The sequence below is a fragment of the Ammospiza nelsoni genome, chromosome 6 (genome assembly GCF_027579445.1).
Source record: "Ammospiza nelsoni isolate bAmmNel1 chromosome 6, bAmmNel1.pri, whole genome shotgun sequence".
In the NCBI taxonomy this organism is placed as follows: domain Eukaryota; kingdom Metazoa; phylum Chordata; class Aves; order Passeriformes; family Passerellidae; genus Ammospiza; species Ammospiza nelsoni.
This window is the reverse complement of record NC_080638.1, coordinates 2845909-2871657: the sequence shown is the minus strand read 5'-3', so window position 1 is coordinate 2871657 and position 25749 is coordinate 2845909. Positions and strand designations below refer to the sequence as shown.

The following is a 25749-nucleotide window of genomic DNA, read 5'->3' as shown; positions in this document are numbered from 1 at the left end:
CAACTAAACAAAAATGCTGTGCTAAAAGGTTTGAAGTTATTAAAAAAACAATGTAATGAACTAAAATACAGATGCTAATACTATCCCATTCTGTAAATTATTTACATTTTCCTTTCAAAGCTACAAAAATTTCCCCTTCACCATTATGGAAATAAATTAATGTTCTTAATCCTTTGATCTGTTGGGTAACCTTTGTGAAAAAATACTGTAGAACTGCGGTGGTGTTTGAGGGTCCCCAGGATGAGGGAAGAGATTAGAATCTTGACTCCACGTTTCAGAAGGCTGATTTATTATTTTATGATATTGTATTATATTAAAAGAAAATTATATATTAGAACTATACTAAAGAAAGAGAAAGCATACACCAGAAGCTAGAATGGAATGAATAATAAAGTCTTGTGATTGCTCACGGCCTCAACACAGCTGGCCATCATTGGTCATCAAGTAAAAACAATTCACATGCTGGGTAAACAATTCTCCAAATCACATTCCAAAGTAGCAAAACATGGAGAAGCTGAAGCTTCCCAGCTTCTCAGGAGAAAAAATCCTAGTGAAAGGATTTTTCATAAAATATGTCTGTGACATAGAACAACAAACAAATGTAGCAAAAAAGACCCCAACTATTCCAGGGTCAGTTAGAACAAAGCAGCTGTGACAATGATTTGTCTCTTTTAGAGTTGTTTCTGAGAGACCTAGAAATTAAGTAGCTTTCCTAAGTTTACATGGAAGAAAAACTCAGTATTATACACCTCCTGATTCAATACAGAGCAATGACACACACAATCCTTGTAAAAGTTAATTCAACACAGAGCAAAACCAAAGTCCACTAGTGTAGCTAGTTTCTTTCACTGTACTGTTTCTCTGCTCAACAGAACAATTTACTTTATACACAGGTAAGCTTCTGTTGCCTCAGAAGATAGCATAAGTCTTTAAATAAGTATGTGCAGAAAGAACTCTGCCTCTTAATAAAAAGGCTGCTGTGTGCCAACAGAGAACACTGGGCACTGGGCCTTGACAGTGCCTTGTTCATAGCAGAGCAATGCCACACGTCTTGTGCTACCTGAAAGGTTTCCAGAGAGTCTCTGTTATAGTTCTTCCTAAATGGACATTTATTAGACAAAAATCTGCAGCAGTTAGACACAGCAATGGGTAATATAGAATAATATATAAAGACATACACTTTGTAATTGTTCTGGATGGCTTCAGTGATAAATTTCCTAAGCAGGGATAGGCTGCCTGTAAGTATGGACCCCACTGCATAATTATTAGAGTTGCCAAAGAGAAATGGTTCTTTCATCTACTCTGGAGTCACTATGTGTGGCGAGATGAATCACTGTTACCAAAGAAATTTGTGATAATGCAAATAACACATACTGACATTCAATTTTAGCCCAAATTTAAGTGATACATATAAAAAAACAGAATGCAATTATTTTATTACATAATGCCTCAATTGAAAAGAAAATTCTTCCCTTTTGCTCTCTCTTACTCTGTATTTCCCGGTGTCATTTCAAATGGATTCCTTAATATCATGCTGCTTCTGCTTGAAGAAAGTGAATCACAGCAAAGTAATCTCACAGCAGATTTGCTCTTATGTTATTGGTATGAACTACCTTAAAATTTGGAAAAGTTAATTCATACTCTGCTACTGTGCCAGAGTCCAGTTCTGTGATATGCTAGTTTTGATGGCACTTGCTGCTGCATGGAAATGCTTACCCAGCATGAATAACATGTGGCTGACATAATGAATTGGATCACTAAATTGAGTTACTGAAATTATTTTCATTCCTTCCTCTCTTTTCCACAGAGCAGTTTTCTAGACGATATATTTTCCAGCTAGAAAGTCCTTGCTTGTTCAGGGATCTTTTCATCTGCAATAGTAGACATATATACACTTAGCAGAAAAAGCCCAACAGACTTGTTTTTCTACAACAATTTCATTTATTCCTTCTTTTCCTACATAATATTCCTCTGGCAGCTAGCATGAGCATGGGAACAATTATAACATGAGTGTAGAAATTCCTCATGTAGGCAAAAAAGGTAAATAATATATGGTTTAATTAGATGCTGCCCTTTTTTTTTTAGCACTTCTGCCTTGGAAAGTCTTCTTTCCAAGGGGATGCTGGGGATTCCTGTTACAGAGGCAAATCTCTACGTGGCTCAAAGCCAGAAAAGAGAGCTGTACTACAGCTGTAGAGCCAACAGAGAGCTGAACTACTCACAGCTTTCTGATAGGTCAGGCAGGAAAGATGGAGCTAGAATATGAGAAGCTTTTCTGGTTTTAAAGTGAGTATGCACAATTTAATTGCATGCTCAATATTATGCCAATCTAGAAAGACTCTAAATAAAGCAAACTCTCAGAGGCCTTCAGGTTTTGGCCACTAGAAACATAAAGAAAAATTTTGCTATGCCTCATTCTGTGAAATACAAACTCAGATGATAATTTTCGTACTGTTAAGAAAAGAATTGATCTTTCATTTGCTCCTTATTTTACATGAGGAGAGTTTGGCAGCTAGTCCCTATTAATTGTTAACTCAATGCTGTAAGCAAGGCTGGATCAGTGCTAGCCTCATAAAGAGCAGCCCAGTAACTATCCCCCATTTAATCCAGCACAAATCTTAGCATCAAAAAGAAGTAGCTTCTATAGAAGCCAAATCATAACACCAGCTTTTGGCCAGCTAATGAGGTACACATCATGTGTGCTGTGCTGCTTGAGGCCTTGCCCTGAACAACACTTAGGCACTGATCTCCAGACAGAAAACAGAGTCACTTATTTTGGTCACTGCATTTTCAGTCAACCAATACTGCTCTATATATTCCCAGTTTGATCTGAAAAAACACCCCTAATCCACCTCCCTCCCCTCCAACCCTATCCCCAGATTTCATTTACAGAGACAGACCTAGTTTATAACAACTGCCAAGCCCTTGGTCCTATTATTCAATTCCAGTAAGGTTGATTATATTCAGCTGAAAACCTGATGCTAGCAAAACTTCAGTGGAGAATTGCAGGTAGGCAGAAGGTACTCAGGATAATGACCTGGCTAAGGCTTACAGTATTTCTATGGGAAAAGTGCTGCAGTAAAACTGAATAAAAAATGGAATTTGTGCCAGAAGATATTTTTTGCAGGGGATATTCTTTTCCCTGTCACAGGGTTATTTGAATGCTTAAGTTATATTTTTAAGTCTTGAAAAACTTCTGCAGAAAAAGGTGCATGCATTTTACTACTACTTTCAAAACACTCCCTATAGGGTTTCAAGCATCTGAAGCCTGAAAGGGATCATAACCTCTGGCATTACTACTGACAACACCAATCAAGTATCTCATTAAAATATTTATTTCTCCTAATTATTAATTTCACTAATTTAAAAGTTTATATTTTTTTCACAGTCATTTCATTACTGAAAAACACAGCACACCAGATGGTTACAAATGTTTACTGAACAAACAAGCTATCCTAAGGAGCCTCAGCCATATAAATCTTCAGTTTTTCTCAACCAGAGATGTTGGTATCCTCTATTCAGTATGAGCAACACTACTTTTGTTGTGTGGGAATGACTTTGAAGAAAACAAGGAACAGCAATTCCTTCAAATACAGCAAAACACACTGTGTTTATGTTCCATCACATAGATTGTAGCTCCATCTGGACCAAGATAAAAACTTAGACTGTTCTAAAGCTTCACATGACGAAGCAAGCTCAGAATCCTAAGACCAGTATCTTGAAATTTCCTTATTTAACTGGTCTACTTTTCACTGTGAAACTCCAATATAACTCCCAAGCTTTTTAAAATGGAAGCTTTAAAATTGATTCCTTTGCCCCATAAAGTCAACCAGTACCAAAATCAAAGCAAAGTAACACAGTCTAGAAGCAGAGCTACGGTCCATTTCTCTCCTAAACGCGTTTGGGTGAGACACAGATTGGGATGACTTCACATCTGAGGTTACAGACAAGGCTGAGGAAGAGGCACAGGGGATGCTGATGTGAGACCCAGAAGAACTGATGAGTTAGGATGCCCAGAAGAACAGAGGATGCTCCTTAACCCCAGCTGCCAGTTTGCCCTAGAACAGCCAGGTTTTGTTCTCACACATTTATTTGCTCCCACAAACAAAGTGAGATGCGATTTTGTTGCCCATAGCCATGTATGAAAGTCACACTGATTTTGGCAGCTCGTGGCTGTACAACTACTGCTCACCTGAGAACTCCTCTGCACATCCTTAGAGCTCTCAATCCTGAAGAGCTGAGCATTTTTTTCGTGTTTGAACTGCAGTGCAGTTTCCTGGTAGCTTTAAGTGACTGCTGAGAGGCAGCATGTGACAAAGGCTGCGTGGAGGAAGGAGCAGGATACAATGGAAAGCTTGTTAAAAAGACAGCTTTTTTTTCACCTCCTTCAGCGACCTTTGTACCAAACTCAACTCAGCTACTTGAAGATTAGGCCCACGTAGGCAGCTCAATGGTGTGGAGGTGTACAAAGCTATTTAAAAAATCTGTAATTTTACAGTTTTCCTAAATTACAGGGAAAAAGTTGAGATTATAACTTAAGTACTTAAAAACTCTAAAGGTTAAATACCTGAAAAAAAAGTTACCTGTGCTCTTTCAAAGCTTATTATTTAAAGAGAAAATTATATCCTTTCAACAAACACAATTAAGCAAAATGTACAGAACTAAGTAACTCTTCTATGTTCATCTCTGCACCTGACTAAGATTTCAATATTGGAATATATTGAAATACATAACTGGAAGATTTTTTTTTTGCATGCATAATGCATTTCATTAACGTTCTATAACTTCATTAAGTTACAGAATTGCTCATATAGAACATAATTCTTATCGCTCTGTTTCATAACTAGATGCAACTACATTTCAACCTTTATTTTGTCACTTTTAAAAATATACACTGTGTCTCCTTTCATAAAAACATGGAACATCCACCAATCTCTGACCTTTGGTGGAAAAAGATTTAATTTGCAACAGGTTCATGAGAGGCTGCAGTACAATGCATCCTGCAGGACACATGTCTTAATACATGCATATTCACACAAGAAATTAGGAGTGACAAAAGGTCTTTCCTGACAATTCCCTTCACTGAACACACACCCCCATCATAAATGCATTCAGATTGATCTCATCTTTTACAAATGAAGCATCCTACTGAACCTATCAAGCACATTCAAACACTTCAGTAAGAGTTATGAAATACCAAGATGACCCTGATTAATTAAAATTCAGTTAAATCAATTAGATAATTTGAAAGAAAAGACAGGGAATTGTGTTTAACAGATGTTGTTAATCTCATACCAACTTATTAATTTACATTTGAAATTTGCAGCATTCATTTCAGATTTGCAAATAGTTCTTACATGCTAAGAAGCTTATCTGACTTTTCTAGTTATGGCAGCAATTAAAAGACACTTTCTCTAGCACTGCAAAACTTGCCTCACTTTCTCAGAGCACAGTCCATAAAATTATTAACATTATAATAAATTCTGTGGAATTAAATACAAAGGAAACATATTCAACACAAAAATCAGAGTCTAAGTTAAATCCACAAAAAGTTTTCCTGGAAGTGATTATTGACTTTTTTAAAATTACTTCTTCCATTTCAGAATTTGAAAACTATGTCTATATATGTTAATGCATACAAGGGGGAAAAAGTAAATACTTTCAGTTTTTAAGGATGTAAAATAAAAGTGAATATAATATTAAAAACAGCTGGCACTAAAGAGACTGCAAAAATTGTAATTTGCAATTAACTCATTTCATTTAACATGAAGACTCATATACCTATTAACTTTTTTCAAAATTTCCTGAAGCACAACTCAGAACAGTAAAACCTGACTAAAAAGCCCACCCTAAACACCAAGCAGAGTGTGTGGGCCTAGTGACCAACCTTTGAAAGGTTGCTTTAGGAAGGGTAAGGATTTATTCTCTTTGTTTTGCTACTAGTAGGACACATGACTTGATAATAGTGCTTTTATTGCTGGCAGCTTTTTAGGCCCAATTAATTTAGTGTGTTGGGTTAAAAGTAAATTAAAACAGCACAGCTCATCTACAGCAGGTGATCTGCCCTTCTTTAAGTCATCTGTGCCTGTAAGATCTTCTAATAACAGCCAGAATTCTAAATTAGCAGACATTTGGTATTTGGAGCCTTGAGACCAAAGTTTGATGATGACCTGTCGCCTATTCAGTATTTACAAGTTTTTGCTTGTCAGAACAAACTGTAAACCTCTCCAGCGGCAAAACCATCCATGTTCACGCCAACTGACAAAGCCATGCATACTTCTTTTGAACAGCTGCCTCCTCACTTTGCTGGTGAAACCAATAAAACAATTTCATTTAGAAATTCGTGGCACTGGCTATTTGCTGTAATAACTGGCACTGCACTTCTCAACAGGTTGACTCCCAGTTGTGTCAGCAGTGAAACCCTTGCAGAAACAAAAGCTGATTCTTTCTTGAGCTACTTTGACATGTGTGAAGCTAGGAGGTCAAGGGAAGAGATTACTCCTCTCTAGTTGACTCTCCTGCAGCCACATCTCAAACAGCATCCAGCTTTGGGGTGCTCCTGGTAAATAACATGGAGAATATAAATTTTCAGTCCCCCTGAAGTTGCCGATCAGAGCTTCAAAATTTCTGCGCAAAAAAGATAAAAGGATGCAAAGGCACGTGCACAGGATGATAAACATAGCTGGAGCCAGGGGAGAAGAAATAAAGAGAACTACAGGGGGGTTTGGGAAAAGTTATGTAACACGGAGCAACAGCACATGCCCAAAGAAAAAGTTCAAGGAAAGGTTGCCTGTAATATCAAAGCATTCAGTGAATACAACCACCTTGAGAGGACCCTCCAGGGCCATATAAGGACCTCCAGTAGGAGGAAGATGCATGCAAATCAGTTGTAGGAAAGTGATGTTTATGTATTAGGTAGGAAGCACATTGTAATGAATGTGCATGATTATGATGGATAAATACCTAGTGGTGAAGTCTTGTCACACACATTGGATTGAAGGAGACAGCCTTCTAACATGTCCTGCACTGATAAAGAATGTCTGCTTCATAACACTTCCAAAGTTTATTTTCCAGCCCCTTCCAGCTCTGTACAGGACACCTCAACATACCGAAGGCTGGGCAATGGAGGGTTACAAACATGGTTCAGACGCCAGAGGGCATGGAACAGGAAAAGCAGCTGGTGCAGCAGGACTTTACCAGCAGAGTCTAACAAACAACTTATCTGCACATCCAGGCCACTCTGAACATAACTCAACCACCTTAAAATAGAAATTACAGAGGGAAAGGAGAGCAACTTAGATGCCTCTCCCTTTATTCAAAGTTACAGAACTCCTCTGTCTCCATTTTTGTCCTAAACCCCTGACATCATGGATTAGTTTTCCTGATAAAAGCAAAACAGCCAAAACCACATTAATACACATTTCTAGTGGAAACTGTATTCAATAATCACCTAACAATCAGTAAAAAATAATGACAATAGCAGCAAGAAAATTGTGTTGCCCCTCTCCCCTCCAGCCCTTCACCTCTGGAAAACAGTGTAATTCAAATGGAGAGAGAAAAGAAATAGAGGAAATTACCTTAATGAAGATAAAAGAGGCTAAAGTAAACTAAAAGTCCAACAAAATGTACTTTTCATGAAGGTATATGCTCAGAGGACATTCTTGAAGAAATCTATGAAATGTTCTGGACAAAGCTTCTGATTTAAATTCAGCTGTTATAATTTCTTTTTTAATATTAATGCTCACAGAATTAGTCTTCTAAACAAAAAATTTGAAAAGGAAATTTGAAAGTGTCAGAGCTTAGCACTGGTATAAATGCTTTTCAAAATTAAAGGGGTAGTTGTTTTGAAAGCATTTCTCTATTTTTTCCCTTGTTAAAGGGAAAAATACTGAAAAACCAGTTTAATCCATTACTTGGTGCCTTGCTTTGCCTTCTTTCCATTCCAGGCTGCCAGAAATTTGAATTCCTTCTGCTTGGGCAGAAAAGACTGATAGCAAATACCTATGATGGCCACAGGTATGAAATTATAATGTCTAATAGACTATGCATGAACTGGATGATGGCACTAGTAGACCCCTAAGACAACACTCCAGAACCAACATGCCAAAACTGAACAAACAACTACAAGCTGCAACCAAGAGGGAAAACGCCCAGTCAAACTGACAAACAGATCACTGTCGCCATGACACTAAAAAATCATTTTTCTCTCTAAAGAAACTCCTTCCATTAAAGTACAAGCATTTATGAATGCATATTTCAAAATTTTTTTTTTTATGACTGAGCTTGAATACAAGTCAATCTCAGGTTTATTTTGAGATTCCCTACAATATAAAGTAATAAAAAGTTGTAGATGCTCCCTTCCAACACTACAAAAGAATAGAAAGTTTTGTTTAGTCTCTACCAACACATTATATTTAATTCAAAGTAATATCCTAAAAGGTGTTTGCCTGGGGTTCTGGTTGGTGTTGCTGCCAGGGTTGTTTGTCTTGTTACACATAAATATGCAATAAAGAACTGTTATTCCTTTCCCCATACCTTTGCTTGAAAACCCTGTAATTTCAAAGTTATAATAGTTTGGAGGGAAAGGTTTCCATTCCAAGGGAGTTCTCACCTTCCTTAGCAGACACCTGTCCTTTAAACCAGACAACAAAATAGCCCATAATGAAAAAGAGACTTCTCCAAAAAAAAAAAAAAACCAAACAAAAACAAACAACAGCAAAACCCAAACAAATAAACAAACAAAACCTAAAAAACAAAACAACCCTAATGCTTCAGGAAAACTAATTCATTAAAAGCACTAACTCCATTCGTTTAATGAGCCAGAAAGATAAGAGAATACAAATATTACATAAGTTAGAGATCATCTAGATTATAAAGGCATATTATTGATAAAGCTACTAAACAAACAGTAAGGAGTACGGAAATTTTTGAGCAAGAGTAATTCTACTGAAGCAGACAGGCAGAGAATAGAATGTGACATCTCAAACATATTTTAACTCCAGAGCTTGCCATCACCATAGGAGCTCTCTGGAGCATACGTGACTGGCTACAATTCTTGTGCAACTGTGATGTACTTAAAAATTTTTCAATGTAGATTTGAGCGAGCTCTGAATTCCTTCGTTCGTGCATCCTTCTTGTGCTGGGGTGCTGTGGAATTTGTAGGCAACCCCGACAAGGGAAGAGATGACAATCTGGACTCCATGTTTGAGAAGGCTGATTATTTTATGATATTATACTATATTAAAAGAAAATTATTTACTAAAAACTATACTAAAGAAAGAGAAAGGAGGCATCAGAAGCCTGGACAAGAATGAATAAAATCTTGTGACTGCTCACAGCCTCGACACAGCTGGCTGTCATTGGTCATCAAGTAAAAACAATTCACATGCTGGGTAAACAATTCTCCAAATCACATTCCAAAGTAGTAAAACATGGAGAAGCTGAAGCTTCCCAGCTTCTCAGGAGAAAACATCCTAGTGAAAGGATTTTTCAGAAAATATGTGTGTGACAGGGTGCCACACAGGAATCCAGTAACAGCAACAGACAAGATGCAACAAACAAACACTTTGTCCTATGCTGTTACTAATCAAATCAATGAAAACCCTATGAACAGTGGCAATTTGTTGCTCAAAAGGGATTTCTGCAGATACTCTTCAAAGCACACTTCCTTCTCCTGAGTTGCTGATGGATTTTAACTCAGCAGGATTTCACAGTATCTTTTTTCCCACTCACAAGATCCTACCTTTAAGCAGAGCAAACGGTTACATAATAGTAAGGCTATTTGCCTGATGTATGAATATTAGACAGGACCCAAAGGGAAAACCTAATGTTTCTGTTTCTTCAAAACCTCACTTAAATACTCAAATATACTGAGAATTAAACTGTGACCTCACCAGTCAGAAAAATGAACAATTCCTCCCTTAAGTAACTGCACCGGCTAAAAGCCCTCACGAGACAAATGATAATCGAAATTGAGGCAGACTCAGACTCTCTTTCTGAGAAAACAGTGACGAATTTGCATTCATTGTAGCTCAGAGTTGTTAAAACATATTGCTGTACACTGCAGTTTGGTTTTGAGTTCACCTGTCTCTAATAAATAATCTACTGTAACTTATCTGTAGAATATATAGAGCTGACCTAGCTCCAGAACAAGAGTGGTAAAGATTTGTAATCTGAGTAATATATATACATATATATGTATAATATATACAATGCTTTCCGCAAATGTGATTGCACGTTCGACTCAAGACAACACAAACACACTCTTCAGTTTAGACAGGCCAAAGCAGAAAACAAGTAATCTTCATGTTGCTCAGCAAACTTGTGAATTTAGCACATCTACTTTCTGCTATCATGCTATGTCTAAAATATGGATGGCTGGGGTTTTTTCCATTACTTTCCCAGTTACTGCTTAGCCATCTGCATTAGCTGTAATGCAAGGCTCTTGGTACTGTTAGCTAAGACAGTGTTTTAATTTCTCACAGTTACTGGAACTTCAAAATACCTCTGATCATAAAACATGCTGACTAGTCTTGATTTTGAAACAAAAACTGATATGTTCAAAATGCTACTACAACAGAATACAAAGTGAAAGGGCTGTTTCATTTATACTCATTTAGAAGATTTCAAAAATGACCAAAAGCAGAATAAATAAAGCAAAATATGGAAGCAGATCAGGAACTTGCAACTTTGTGGTATACCCAGTGAAATATAACTGATGAGAGTTCTAAAGAAAATGAGTGGTGGCTAGGGTTGCTATTTTCACAGGTCCTTACTCAGGAAATTTTGAAAAGCTGTGGAATAGGTACAAGGTTTGTCCACAGATACAACTATATCAAGCTATACTTAAAACAGATTGTAAGAAGTTAATCTAACCACAGCAGCATCATCTTCTTTAGCTAGAGAGAGTTATGCAACATCCCAAAATTTTCTGATATCCTTTAGTTTCTCATTTCAAATATCCATTCTGTGAAAAAAAAAGTTACTTTTTTCTACAGCACTCATACATCTGCATAATATAAGGTTTAATATGTCATGTTTAGTGACTGTTTTCAAAAACCTCTATATTTTTTCAAGTTACAAGCCACAACAGTATAATCTGGAATAAAAAGACATGGGCCCTTCAAAGGTGTTTGAGTGAAGAAGATGGAGTGGATCCTAGGCTGAGTAGTTGTATCAGGCAAAAGAAGTAAGAGCAAATATAGCCTTATTAAACATTGGACCTTACTTTTCAGTGCCCTGAGAAAACATTTTAAGTAACACTGTTTAAATATAGTATTGTTTTAAGGGATTGTACTAATAGCTGCATTGCTCTCAGCTTTCAGAGTCAACATGAGTATGGCACTGAAATTTTCTGTGTGTGTTAGTGCTCCTTGGAATGAAAACTGAAGAGCTGAGGCCAAAAACTTGCTTCATTCACACTGACATGAAAACTTGGCCTTTCTGTTCTGAACAACAGTGGCAAAGGGTCGCAGTCTATCGTAAAATTTTGTGTGACAGAATTCCATCTTCTAGTAATTTCAGCAGTCTCTTCAAATTATTAAGTTCACTAGGTTTACTTATGCCACAGAAGCACCAAACATCCTTGGATAAGCCTCCATGGGATTCTTTATCACAAGGCCAAGTTCCTGAATACTGAAAATTCTGGTAATAATACAATATATAAAATGTAAAATTCTGGTAATAATATAATATATAAATGTAAAATTATAATATAATATATAAAATATAAAATGTGATGTTTACAAATTCTCATTGAAATTTCACAAGAAATGAAAGTCAGTTTCACATGCTGTTTTATAAAAAATGCAGATCACTAAGAGCTTAAAATCTGAGTAAAGAAACCATAAGGGAAAGCTTTACTCCACAACAACAGTGCTTCTCAAAGTAGCTCCAAGTGATTTAACAAAAAAGCCAATGAAGCAACAAGCCTCCCAGTGAAGGCAGAGCTATTCAAGATTCTCCATCCTCAATCCCTCTAAATCACACTACAACTTCAAGTGGCAATATAAAAAATGAAACAAAATATTTGGTAGAGATAAGAATTGGAATGTGTCTAAATACACATCTTCTATGAAGATCCCTGATTTCTTCAGGAGTCTCAATTCAAGCTACTCCAAGGTAAATCCCTTGAGAGGCTAAATCAGTGCCCTCAAAGACTTAATGAGTATTGACATTGATTAACTTCTTCCTGCCTCATTGAACCAGGAAACATTGAACTCCTTGACCAGACACCTGCGAAGCCACCAGATTTCAATCTGCACTCCACGTTCTTAAATCTCATACACCAAGATGAAAGCAACTCCATTCTAAAGCACAAAACATCTTTTCTTCTTCCCAGCATTGAACTCCTTCATTAAAAAGCTTTGATAGAGGTATTAAAAAAACAACACTATTCAGTAAAAGCACCCAGCAAAGTATCCAGGAAAGTGTAGTCTGCGTATTTGGATAAAAGTCCTAGACATTTAAAATTTTAAGCATAGCAATTGCCTTGACCTACACCTTAAACACAGATTTATTCAAACTCTACCACCAGGTATCTGTTACAAGAGCCCACTGCAAATCATGTTGCCTTTCCTTCTGAAGAACTCAAGTTTTCAGTAAAGTCCCCTAATAAAACAAACAATTGCTTGGTACCTGTCCCACACCTATTATGGAATCCACAAAAATCTGCCCTAAGGCTGCAGCATATTTTTATGTCCTGCATGTAAAAGATTATGATTCCTAACTAGCTATCTTTCCCTGGAATTATGAAACTACAAATTACAGTAGAGATTATCTTTGCTCTTGTCATCATTAACTGATTTCTCCTTTATGAATAACTATTAATTACTTACTAGTTTTAAACAAACCTGTATATAAAGAAGTATATACAGTAAGGTACAGTATATATTACCTGTATATTAATCTTTAAGGAAGAACATTATTCTTTTGTAAAGGATGGTTGGGAAGAAACCAGTAAATAATAAAAATTTCTTTCCCTTTCCTCTGACATAATTCCTCAGAGGCCATAGGTTGCATCACCTTTTGAAAAAGTAAGAAATATCAAGGTCTATATCACTTATATGATTTTTATCTGAGAATATTACTGACGAAAATAATTTCAGAAAAACCAGTTTCCGCCAAAGCAGAGGTTAAAAATAGCCAGAAAATACTATACAGATGGCTAAACAGATCTAACACACTGCTGTGTAGAGACACAGATTAGTCTACCTCTAGGACACTGCTCTTCTCCACAGACATTATCTTTGGATACAAGTAGAAGAACAAGAATTGCGGGGGTGAAGAAGAATGAGATTATTTTTTTCAACCCTTTCTGTGTCTTTTTATAACACTACACTGAGTTCTGCTGCAGGTTTTGAAACTGAGGGTTTCACTCTGCATACACAATTTGAACAAAGAGCAAGACAAAAAGATGGCAGCAGCCTCCTACTCTGAACACCTCCTCACTTTGTCAAGAAGGGAAAGCTAAATCAAAGAAAAACAATACCTAAATTCTAAACAGTAACAAATCCTCAGGATGTAATTTCATTCTTTCTTTATTTTCTCCTTCCAGTTGAAGGCTCCTAGATACCCACGAGACTGGAGAACTTAATCTTTTTCCTCCAAACCTTGTAAAAACAGCTTTGGTACTGAAATCACTTCTCAGCTAGAACAAAGTGCTCAGAGTAAGTAAAAGAAAAAAAAATGCTCTTTACCACATTCTGTGTCCCATTTTAAAAGTTAGTTCGCTTTAGCAATTGAGTTTGAATATTATGTTACCTAGCAATAGGTAAGTTCTGTTTCTGAAAAGTTTAAAATTATCTTCTATTTGTTTTCAGGATCTATGAGACTTGCTGATGTGTATTTTTCCTATATGACTGAGAATCCACATAAAAATTATGTCCTTTCAATGCCCCCCCCCCCCAAAATGAAGCTTAGTCTTAATGCAGTGAAGCATACAAGGCACAGCTGTGATGGGCATTTGGCCATTTCAGGAAGATTACCCCCGATTCTGTAAAGAAAGGGAATTTAGGGCACAATTTAGTGAGCACCTGGAAAACAAACAATGCATTTAGCCAAAATCTCAGCAACAATAAGCCAGAAATTACAATAAGCAAAATATTAAATTTTAAATAAAGACTGATAAAAAATACTAAATGAAAAGGAAAAAGACAACTTTTTTTGCTGCTGAGATCAGTGTCCATGAACTTCAGAGTACCAGATGCTCAGCTTCTTCTCAGTACCTCATGGTAAGATGATGAATTCTTGATTACCATTTATGTTTGCTTAGTTTTGCTATAGCCTTTTGCTCAAGTTTTCATGTTATCCTTCCCCATTCCTAAAAGCTTTAGGCTGAGAAAAGCAGGCTGAACTCAGGTACATTTTGTACAAAGCACACTGCATTTGAGAACTTTGGGAAAGCCACGGTCATGTTAGTCAATGCTGTACAGGTTACCCAGCTCCATAAAAGCATCATCTCATCTCCAAAGCCTGATGACTGGCAAGGTACCTCAATCAGGATTTTGGGGGAATGAGGAGATGAGAACAATAATCTTCTCAAAAAGTAACTGCCAAAACTCACTTAGTTTTTACCAAGTTTTTTGACTTGTGCAAACACAGAGTTTCATAAATCACAAGTCAAAGAACCTGAACATAGTTGAAGTCGACAGACATTGTTGAGAGAGAAATTGAACACAAAACAAGTTTCAAAGGATGGCCGTGCCAAATAAGACTGGATACTTTGGAGAAATAGAACTGAAAGATGAAAGATGCACTGTAGTGGGACCCACAAGGGGTAGTTTAGATAAGTGGCTTTAAGGCATCTACAGCATGGAGTGGCTAAAGCTGACAGGCCAAGAAACACTTAAAATGTCTTGTAATTAGGAAACAGTTGCACTTCTAATTGTGATGGTGTCAATTATAACAGCTGTATTCTCACCCTTCATGTGAGACTGAAAATGGAATAAACATTTTTTAAATGCCTCTCAGCTGCCCCATCTCTGGGTCAGCAAAGGGTATAATCTGACAAATGAAAGTTGGGTTTGGGGTTTTTTAAAGATTATTACAGAATAGCTGCATTTTTTCTGAAGAGCCTTGACAACGATTCTGGAGCTTGCTAATCATTGCTGCAATGTAAGAAATGCTGTCTTATGAAAAAGAACTAACACTGTGGCTTCAAGTCTTCTAATGCTTTTGTAAATGTTGACTTGACAGTTGAAAAAATACATTTTTATACTAATCAATTACCTTTGAGCCTGACTAAACTAGAGTTTTTACAATCTGAGACAGCACCACTCATTACTGCACACAAGACTGGCATTAAATGCAAAACCTCTACTGCAAGGAAGTAAATTTATTATGTGATTATCAGAATGGAAAAAGCACTTTGAATTATTTATTTTCAACTAACCAGTCAAAGAGAAGAACTTGAATGAGGCAAAATCCAATAAGTGACCTCATGATTTATGTATAATGAATACCACTTCCTATCATAATTTACACCATACTGCACTATAAGAACAACAAAAAAAAAGTCTGTCAATAACTGAAAGAGAACAAAGTGAGAGAAATCTTGGTTCATCTGATCCACAAAATATAGAAAAATATTGGTTCCGTGATAAAGAAATAAATTTTAGAAGTTCATTGAGAGAATTACCTTTTTCCTAACATGAACACAATACAGGTTTTATGGTGATGGTAATCAAAACCGGAAATTCACCTTTATATTTGCTGACCAGCAAAGAGCTTCTGTTTGGCAATTAAATCCCAGACAAAAAAAAACCAACTCAATACACAGACCGAACCTAAGTTGTATCTGCACCTAAAACACCAGATCCCTGCTCACAATTACAATTAATATTCTTCCTCTGCTTTTGTACTTGGGTAACAGGATGACACGAAGACTAAAACCTAAAAACAAACCTACTAACAACCGCAGCGAACTCTGGAGGCTGAACGACTGTCCGTATCACGCATGTAGGCATCTTTAGACTCACCTGTACGGTGAGAACCAAAGCAGCACCGCCCTTCGCTTGAGAACGCTTGGGCGGGGCCGGGCCGGGCCCTTCGGCCCCCAGCCCCGGGGCGCGGACAGCTCCGGGCTCGGCCCCGGCCCCGCCGCAGCCGCATTGACGCCCAGCAAAGCCTCCGAGAGCGCCGGTGCGCCTCCAGAGCAGGAGCGGGCACGGCCGCATGCCGGCACGCCGGGCAGGGAGCGGGCACGGCCGCATGCCGGCACGCCGGGCAGGGAGCGGGCACGGCCGCATGCCGGCACGCCGGGCAGGGAGCGGGCACGGCCGCATGCCGGCACGCCGGGCAGGGAGCGGGCACACACACAGAACGCGCCGGCACCCGCGGGCGATCCCGCACGGACTCCGCGGCCAGACCTGCGCGTCCCCCCTCAGGCTGCCCTCTCTGAAGATGCCCTCCCCTGAGGCTGACATCCTTCAGACTGCCCACCCTGAGGCTGCCCCCACTGAGGCTGGCATCCCTCAGGCTGCCCCCTCTGTGGCTGGCATCACTCAGACTGTCCCCCCTGAGGCTGGCATCCCTCAGGCTGCCCCCCCTGAGGCTGCCCTCCCCGCGTCCCCGCCCCCGCAGGGCAGGCAGGTGCGGTGGCCTCCCGATGGGTGCGCTCGGCAGGGCTCGTACTGACCTTTCTGCTGCCGAAAGGACTGGATGGAGCCCGAGTGGTGAACCATGCCGGCGGAGCGCAGCCTCCCAGCTGCCAGCCCGCCGGCTGCGGCGGCGGGGGGCGGGCACCCAGCGGCGCGGCCCGGCCCGGCGCGCAGCGGAGGCCGGGGGAACGAAGGGCCCGGGGAATGGCGGCGGCAGCGGCCGCGGGGGAGGCGGTCACGCCGGGCCCGGGGGGCGAGGGGCGGGCGCGGAGCCGGGGCTGCGCCTCCGCCCGCAGCCCGGGCCGGGAATGGTGCCAGCGGGAATCGGTGGGAAAGGCTGTGCGCACCCCGCTGAGGAGGAGCGCTGGCCGCAGCCCCGTTATCCCTATTGCCTGGCTGTGCCCTCGGTCTCCCTTTTTAGAAAACATCAGGTGTTCCTATTGAGGTGAAGGGCAGCGAAGTAAAAATTGCATCGGCTTTACGCGGTAACGGCTGCGTTTGAATCTCAACGTTGTGAGTTAAGCTGGTGTTACATCGCTTCCATCCCCGTCCTCACACTGCGTCCCTAAGTTGCATCACAGCTTTTTTTATTTCTATGTATTTTATAAAACTTAGAGTCTCAACCTTACTGCAGATAATTTTTTACAAGATACTAAATTACAAACTCAAGCCTGATGTGGCCCATTTCTATCCTATTTGTATCATAATCTCCCCTTTCTCTACAGTGTGTGCCAGTAGCTCATTCTAGACAACAGAAGATTCAAACTAAAAAGGGTTTTATTTCTTTCCTTGTTGCTCTCTGGTCACATTTTTCTCTCTGGATTCTGAATAAATTTTATGATAGTATCCTTCAATCCCTGTAGAATGCTTTGGATTTCTTTTCAATTTTTTTTTTCTACCACAATATTCTGGAGGGTTTGGTCCTCCTAAATTAATTCAGTCAAATATTGTAGCCTGCATCTAGGAGTATCTATATCCTCTTCTCCATTTAGGGGTACAAATATCATTTACTCATTAGAAGTCAATTCAATCACCTAACTAGCACAGGTTACTACAGTATTCCTTCAAAGTCTGTGGCTCCATTTGTGTCCAGTCAGATTTCCTCTGACAGTAAAGGCAGAACTTCCCCATAGCTGACTGGGGCTTGTCATGTACAATGTGCCAAAAAAATTACATAAATGCTACCCCATACTACAGTCTGTACTATAAATTGTACTACTTTGTCTATATGGGTGTAGTTAAGCAAACAAGACGGATACACACTTTTTAGTGTGTGTGTAAGAATGGTTTTCCACTATGAAAACATATTAAACAACCATATGTAAATCAATACATCCATGCATGTAGAAAGGCAGACAAAAATTGCATCCTAACTGGTGAGGTATTCCCCAGCACTTTTTTTAGAGTACAACAGATATTGCTCTTACATAACATGCAGCTGACACATCCATAAGGGGAAAAAATAAACTTACCTCCTCAGGATAGCTGACCACATTTCAGGCTGCTCTGCACCATTTGCAGAAGGTTTGTTGTTAGTTTAGGAAAAGATGCAGAAGCTATAGTGCTATAGTATGGATCTTACTCATTTTTTGGTCTCCAGTGGCAGTCTGCACAGTGAAGGTAACAGATGAGGCATTCCTCTGCACTCATGCAATTTTAGAAAAGCTCCTCAGAACAGCTTTTTCCTGCTGAGATACAGCACTATAAATGTTGCATGGCAGAGTAAGTCAGCCAGCTGACTTGCTGATCAACAAATTCTGGCAAACTAAAAGCAAGCTAAAAAAAGAGGTAGAATAAAATCTTTGTTGTTTACTTTCAAGCTTTAACGTAGACATCAGAGTGGACTCATGGAGATTAAAACCAAATCTATTCCCTGAAGGTCAGCCAGAAAAAACAAAAAGAGAGTGTAATAAAACCTATAAACTTAATAAACATGTGCAACCTGTAACAAGCAAAGGTAGTTCTTGCACTGTAAGGGTCTAAACCTTTGCCAGGTTCCAGGACAGATCTATTCTTTGGGAAACCTTGGCCAACACCTTTTGACTTGCCTACAAAGTAGAAGAACAGTGTGCATTGTGCTCCTTCTCTTAGCAGCACAAAATAAAAGAGGGCCATTGCTGGCTCTCCAATGATAGTAATTACAAAATGCTGAGGGGAAGGAGAGGGGCTCACAAGTAAAATTAAAGAAGAAAGAGATTATCATACTCAGTCTTGGAAAAGAGGCTGTCAGCTGCCTGGTACTCAGTGCCATCTTTCTAATTTCTGGTCCACAATCCTCCACAAGGACTTACAGAACTCCTGAATCCAAGCAGATTTCACTGACACTAGTAGATTTCAAGTAGATTTCACTGACATAACACACAAAACGATGGGAAGAGGAAGCCAGGGTAAGGCAGTGCTCAGAAATCCTGTACTGGATTAAATGCTGAGACTAGAAAATTATAAATTATACACATTATAAAGCTCTATTTCTAACAGTAGGTGGTATGTATGCATCAAACTACAGATAAGGCATTTGTAGCTAAGGTCTGCAAAAGAGAAGAAAAACTACCTCTACAAAGGTAATTAATTTTTAAATTAAATCCTTCACAGTGTCAACTGAGTTAACTTAATAATTGTAAAATATGATCATACGAGGATCTTGAAACATAGTTCTTTGGTAAGTAAGGAGAGTTTGAAGATCTTTTTAGGGTGCAGATAACAGAACAATTAAGAATTGATGGCTAAGATATGTAAGAAATGCATACATCCTTAGGCTTCATATGCATTGGCTACATTGGCTTTGAAGGCCATTGAAATAAAAATCTACCCTCATAAGCACTGTCTAATAAAATATTTAGTTCTATTATGCTATGTCTTACATTTATCTCTTAGTAAGCTTTAATAAATCATTTCTAAAACCAATGAAAGATGGAGAGATCAGGATCAAACAGAACTAGATTAAAATCTTCTACCTTGACAATCAACAGAACCAAAATCACGACTTAAAAGCTTAAGGTTGGTCACATTGAATTTTTTAACTAAGTTTTAGGTTTTTAGTTTTGACAGTGAGATTAATTCTCTGTGATAGACATCATTTTTCATGAGATATTTCCTTATATCTTCTGACAAAGACTAAGATTTGGTCTTGCTTCATCATAATACATCTAGCCTTATGAAAATCTGTATTATTTGAGATCTGCAAAACTTTGAAATTATGAGAACAGGAGGACTGAGTTGTTTTGCCACAAGAACGGGCTATGAGAAAGAGATGCTTTAAATTAATTTTTGTACTTTCACAGTGCTTTTCAGAAAGTCAGAGGAAACAGAACCCTAAATTAAAGCCTAATTCACCTGTGTTGTGTCTTATGCCAAATATTTCCTTAAGAAATACAGCCACCTCAAAAGTTGACTATAGCCACTGTTAAGTATTGCCCAGAAAGAAAATGGAACTTACTCCAAAGAAACTCAGGAGGTTCAGCAAGTGCAAAATCCTGCCCCTGAGAAATCCCCATACATAATTCATGCTGAGCAGCAGATCTAGCAGAAAGGACCTGAACTTTATGGGAAGCACTACCTTGAACACCAGCCAGCTGTGCACTTGCATCATAAATAAAAAAACCTTAGGAGACATGGAGCCAGGAGATGAAATTGGCATTAATCCCCTTTACTTGGCCTGACTGTAGCTGTACCTGCAATTTTGTGTCTAGCTTTCCCACTTGAAGCCCACTCAGTTCAGGAAAGGTGTTAAAAAATTGGAAAAGATCCATAAAATGCTACTCAAGAAGTGTGGGATCTCAGCACCTCAGGATGGAGGTGCAGAGTGGCCGAGACCACCCTTGGGGGGCTCGGGAGTCCTGGAATGTTGCCAGAAGTGTCTGGTGGCAGGATTTTGATCCTACACAGGAGACGACACGTGTATGAGGACTGGGAGGAATTCACTGGGTGAATGGTGAAGGGATAAGTTAATTAGAGTGTAAGACACAGGGTTTAGGATTTTGGTACAGGGAGGTCTAAAGAAGTAAGATGGAGGAATTGGGGCGTGTCCTGTTCTTCTTCTTCTTCTTCTTGGCCTCCATCTTCTGTGGTGATGGTGGCACTTTGGGATTGGTTATTACTAAAAGTGCACCGGTTAATAAGGGTAGAAGGTATTGGGGAAAAATGATAAATATTGTACACGTAACTTCGGGTATAAAGATAAGTGACCGCCCGGGGGCTTGTGGAGTGTGCCCATGGCTGGCTTGCTGTGCAGACCTCTGTCGGGCTGAAAGAAAATCTTTTAGATAAACAATTAATAAACACCGAGACCAAGACAAGATCAGAAGTCTCTTCTCGTCCTTTGAAGCGTCGGCTCTTCAAGGCCATCCCTGGGCCTTTCCAGGCCACCTAAACAGCTCACAGAAAACTTACAAGCCTAAACAGCCTAAACAGCCGAAACAGAAAACTTACAAAGAAGGTCAGGGATCTACAGTAAATAAACTGTGAGAAGTTGAATAAACTAGGCTAATTTAATATGAAAAATAAACTAAGGAGTTTCAGGAGCCTACCACTACTGGGAAACACTTGCAAAGGTTACAGTAATAAACCCTTTATAGTCCTAAATTATCTGCTTGGTGACAAAAGCCACACATCATGGCATGGGAGGCTCAGACTGAGCCCTACTAACGAGTTTTTAGCATTGGTGATACATCATCAGAGCTTGTAACCCAAAAAGAGGTGAAATACCTGTCCTTGATGGTTTTCAAATTATGCCTTGACAAAGCTGTGTCTGACCCAGTCTGATGATGGCAATGGTAAAGCTGCAGAACAGGAGGTTGGATCTGCAAGGGCTATAATAAAGGATGTAATAAAAATAAAATTCAAGGGAGTTGGAGCCAGATCAATTCAAAATAGGAAGTAGACACACAATTTCAAATTGTAATTAAAATAAATCCGAAAGGGTTTCTTTTCGTATCGACAGTGAAAGATTTTGTTGACTATATGCTTATGCAGTTTTCAAAGGACAAAATAGGAAGATGATATTAAATGTCCTTTCTCAAACATATTAATTTCTAAAATTCTTGTGGAGTACAGTTTCTTATAAATTTGCAGGAAAGGTTTTGAGACAGGGTGATTCTTTAGCATAAAATGTTTGAATAAGAGCATTAAATATTTACAGCAGCACCCAAATTTACTTATTTTGCTATCAATTTTTATCTAATACATTTAAATAGTATGAAAAATCAGTGTTTACAGAATTGTTGAGTCCACCTCTCAAGAAGAGCAGTTCCATACTACTTAATGTTCTGCAATGCAAAAATCATCTTGTTCAAATATTTACAGTAATGTTGTTCTCAGATTTTTTGATCTTACTGAAAACAGTGAGAATTTTGCCGTAGAGAGTAACACAATTATTCTCTCATGAAGCTGTCAGTCACTATGGAGAAGGTTTAAAAAGCAGACTTGCTAAAGTATGTAGTAGATTAATTAAAAAACTGAACAACATATCGATAATGATTTTACCTTGTGTTGCTAAGACAGAAACTCTTGAAATCTCACTGATTTCCATATTTTAATATTTCATTTCTATGGTAATTTAAGAGACATTTTCTCCTGGTATAGATAGAATTTTGTTATATCCATGGAGTTGTGTTTTCTGACTGATATAAAGTGTTTGGGATTCAATTCTGCAGCTCACTGCAATTGCATGCCTACTTTAAAGCTTGTAGTTTACTTTTATACATTTGTGTTTGCATCCTGATCATCTCCCTGAATGGAGTTACTTTTGCAGTATGAGATTGATTTATCAAGGCAACATGAAAGAGAACCAAAGAAACAAACTTTACAGTCCATATTTTTTGTAAAATTTCATTTTCCTCAGCAAAGAAACTCAATTTTGTTGTTAAATATTTGGGTCAAACACTAAACTAGAATTGTAAAGAGTTCCTCATTCTTATGCCTGGTATACACTGGAATCCTTGCAACATACCTATATAGAAGTGAAAACATGAGTGAATTGTCCATTGCTAAAAACCCTTATATCATAATGCAAAGAGATTATAAAGAAAATACTAATGTCAAGAAACATTAAAAGGTGTAGAGGAAAAACTGAATTTTAATAGCAGCATCCAATTTATGTACCTATCCACATTTTTCAGGTAGGAAAACTTCTATATTGTGATATTTTTCTCTTCTATTACGCAGCTCAGTTTTCTTATTTCATGTTTTATCTGAAGCAAGCAGCAAGAAAGATTATTCTCCTCTAACTGCAGTACCAGCTATCAAACTGCTGTAATATATTTCTGAATCACAGCCTCATTTTTCAAGTAAGGAAGAAAATAATCAGCTAGAGTATTAAAAATCACTGTCAGTGATGAAACTATCCCTCATCTAATTTGTTTTCACAGTGTAGACCTATTCTGCAAATGTGCCCATTGTTTCTTGAGTATCATGTTCTTAGTACAAGAAGCTTCAAGAATTACAGTACTAGATACTTTTAGAAACAAGACATAGTCCTTAGCTGCAAAGTCTAAATTTACAGTTTTTTAAAAAAATCTGCCATTTAGGCATTTCTTCCTAGATTTAGGAAAAATCTCTTGTCTTGTCTCTAAGAAGATCTGGTCTCCTGGGTATTCAGTTCTTTGGTTTAGAGATTAACCCTCTATTGCTGCTTACTGCAGTTTTGACAGCCAAGTCTTTCCTCACCTTCAAGCTAGTTCTGTGTAGAGAACCTCTTAGATCTTATTATTTATAATGGATATAAATCCATTTCCTATTTGCTGATGGCTCATGGAAAAATTCAATGCACAAGGAGAGAAAAAAAAAGAAAACTTACTTATAAAACCATACAAAGTATATTCATGTTCAGAGCAAAATGTTGCAAAGGCTGAATAACCCTTAGAGAACTAATCTAGCTTGACAGTTACACAGTGTTAAAGTTTTTCACTGTTCCTTTAAAACCTATGTAACTCTGCCGTCACTTCTTTTTTTTCTCCATATCTCTAAAGAAAAAACCTATCATACTCTCTGTAAACAGACTGTCCTGTTAAGAATGTACACAAAGACATACAAAAAAAGACAATAATCCCTATTGCTACAAGTATTATGTACCCAGACCTCTTCCCTGGTGGTGTCTGGCAGGAAAAAATTGAATAACACATATTATTTATAGTATTAAAATATTAAAAATTACAATAAACAATATTATTTCATCTTGATCCTGAGGAACTGTTCTGCAGGAAAGGAGACACGATGGGGAAAGCATTTATGCTGCAAAAAGGAGCCTGTGTTTGCAGAACAGAGCAGCAGGTGAGAACCTGAGGTAAACAAGGAATGTGGCCTTAGATGGTTGAACCTTTTTCTGTCTTGTATTTCTGTCATTCTGTCAGTTCTGGAGAAATAAAATGTGTGAAACAGTGCTCAAGGATGGTGGGAGGAAAATGCTCGCTGATAGCTCTGTGCAATAACTGTTTGAATATGAGGCACTTGTCAGTTTGATGTTGATGCTTTGAGAAGCAGATTTTGGGAGAGGCATCAGGAAAAGAAATCATGCTGCAACTGCCTGCAGAGCTTTGTATTTATTTCAGATAAATCGGTTAATTATTTATCTGAGTTATTTATGCCATGGGGTATTTCTTTCACTGTAAGAATACTCAAGAATGAACTGATAAAAATAAAAAAAATTTGAATGCTCACTGAACAGCTCACAGGTACTGCTCTTCCTCCTTCCCAGGGGATTGCTCACACTAACTCTGTGCTTGTGGAGCTGTATCAGCCTGGCACCTAGAGCCTCTTATGCACAGAGATAGATTTATTCTCAGAAGAGGTAAGAGACTTGAAGTACCCATGAAGTGCATTAATGTAGTCTCCCTTACAGGCCTGGATAGAGAGAACAGCAGAGATGCCACAGAGGTAGTGTAACAATAATTTGGATGTAGATTTTACAATAGCTAGGAAGCAGACTATTGCTTGCAGAAGGCAATGGCTGGCAGGAGCTACTCCAGCTTTTTTCCTTTTGTTTTAACAGAAGCTGTTGAAACTAGAAAATAATCCAGTTACAAGTAACTGCAAAGAACAAATTAAAAACTGCATACTGTTTTTATCCATGAATTTTGTCCTCTAGGGATCAACAAGGCCCTGTTTTAACAATCAGTGGGGTAAGGGAGAGATAAGATGTTAGGTATATTAAAATTTAAAAAAAAAACCTCAAACGTTTCCTTTCTGAGCCTTCCTGGCCTTGGATTTATCTGTCTGCACCCTACCCAAACCTGGGCATTCAGCCCTAGGTTCTCCTCCCCTTTTCCTTGGTTGTTAATGGAACTGCCTCTACCAGTACCAAAGATTCATGGTGAAGGTTCTGGAAAGTATAAGAAATAATTCAAATCTCTGCTCTCCCAAAGCCCATTTCACTCCAATTGAATATTTATGTGACCACAGGGAAGGTATTTGATGTCATGTCATTCCAGCTGACTGAAAATCATTGCTGTGATAAACATTTAATAATTTATACAAAGCAGTGGCTCCCAGAATAACTTCTATAGGAGAAGGAAAAGAAACATCTGGTAGATAGGAGACACCTGGAATTCGAGAGGTTTAGTCTACTCTGTATAAGACATAGCACTGCCACTGTCACAGACAGCTATGGCAACTTCTACACCCTTCAATTCTTGGCCAGGACCCGCCCAGCTGCTTTGCTAAAGCCAAAGTGTTGATATGTACGTGCCAAAGGCATGAAGAAATTTTCCCGAGGAGCCGTGCTCAGTGTGAGTTACACTCAGCTGAGGAGTTGAGTCAGCATTCTGTGAGGCCTAGGCTCCAGCAGCCAAACAGACAAGAGGATGCCCACTGGTAGGGCTGGGGTTGATCTGGGTAAGCCTGCTCACAGAAGAAATTTTGGCTGGATTGATACCATATGTGGTGCTGGAAGATCTAGGAAGGAAGTTAACTTCCAATTTCCAAGTTTCTGCAATATCTTCGCAAAAACCTCCTTTGCATCTCTCCAAAGCCATTTTTCCTGTGAGTATCTACTAAAAGAAAGACACATTTGGAGAGGAAACTAAAATTAAGCTACATGAATATCAATTGTAGTTACAAGCAAAAGTTGATTATGCACTCATGACATGCAAGCTAGTTATATCTTTTAAGGCTAAAGAATTGAGTAAGATCCAAATACACAGGCTGTAGTTTACAAAGG

At 38.6% G+C, this 25749-nt stretch overlaps 1 protein-coding gene across 3 annotated transcripts in view; it reads right to left on the bottom strand.

Moving 5' to 3' along the window:
• ANO3 (anoctamin 3) overlaps positions 1-25749 on the bottom strand; it is a 111573-nt gene that overhangs the window by 71935 nt on the left and 13889 nt on the right. Inside the window, exon 1 of one of the 3 annotated variants that reach the window (XM_059473532.1) lies at positions 18071-18174. The exons of 1 other annotated variant lie outside the window; for it this stretch is intronic. Coding sequence is in view for 1 of the 2 variants with exons in the window: in XM_059473531.1 (XP_059329514.1) it covers positions 16637-16682 (46 nt within the window). In the remaining variant the exon portion in view is untranslated. Of the gene's footprint in view, positions 1-16636; positions 16710-18070; positions 18175-25749 lie in introns of those variants that run through there. One more of the 3 variants, XM_059473531.1, reaches the window with a different exon arrangement.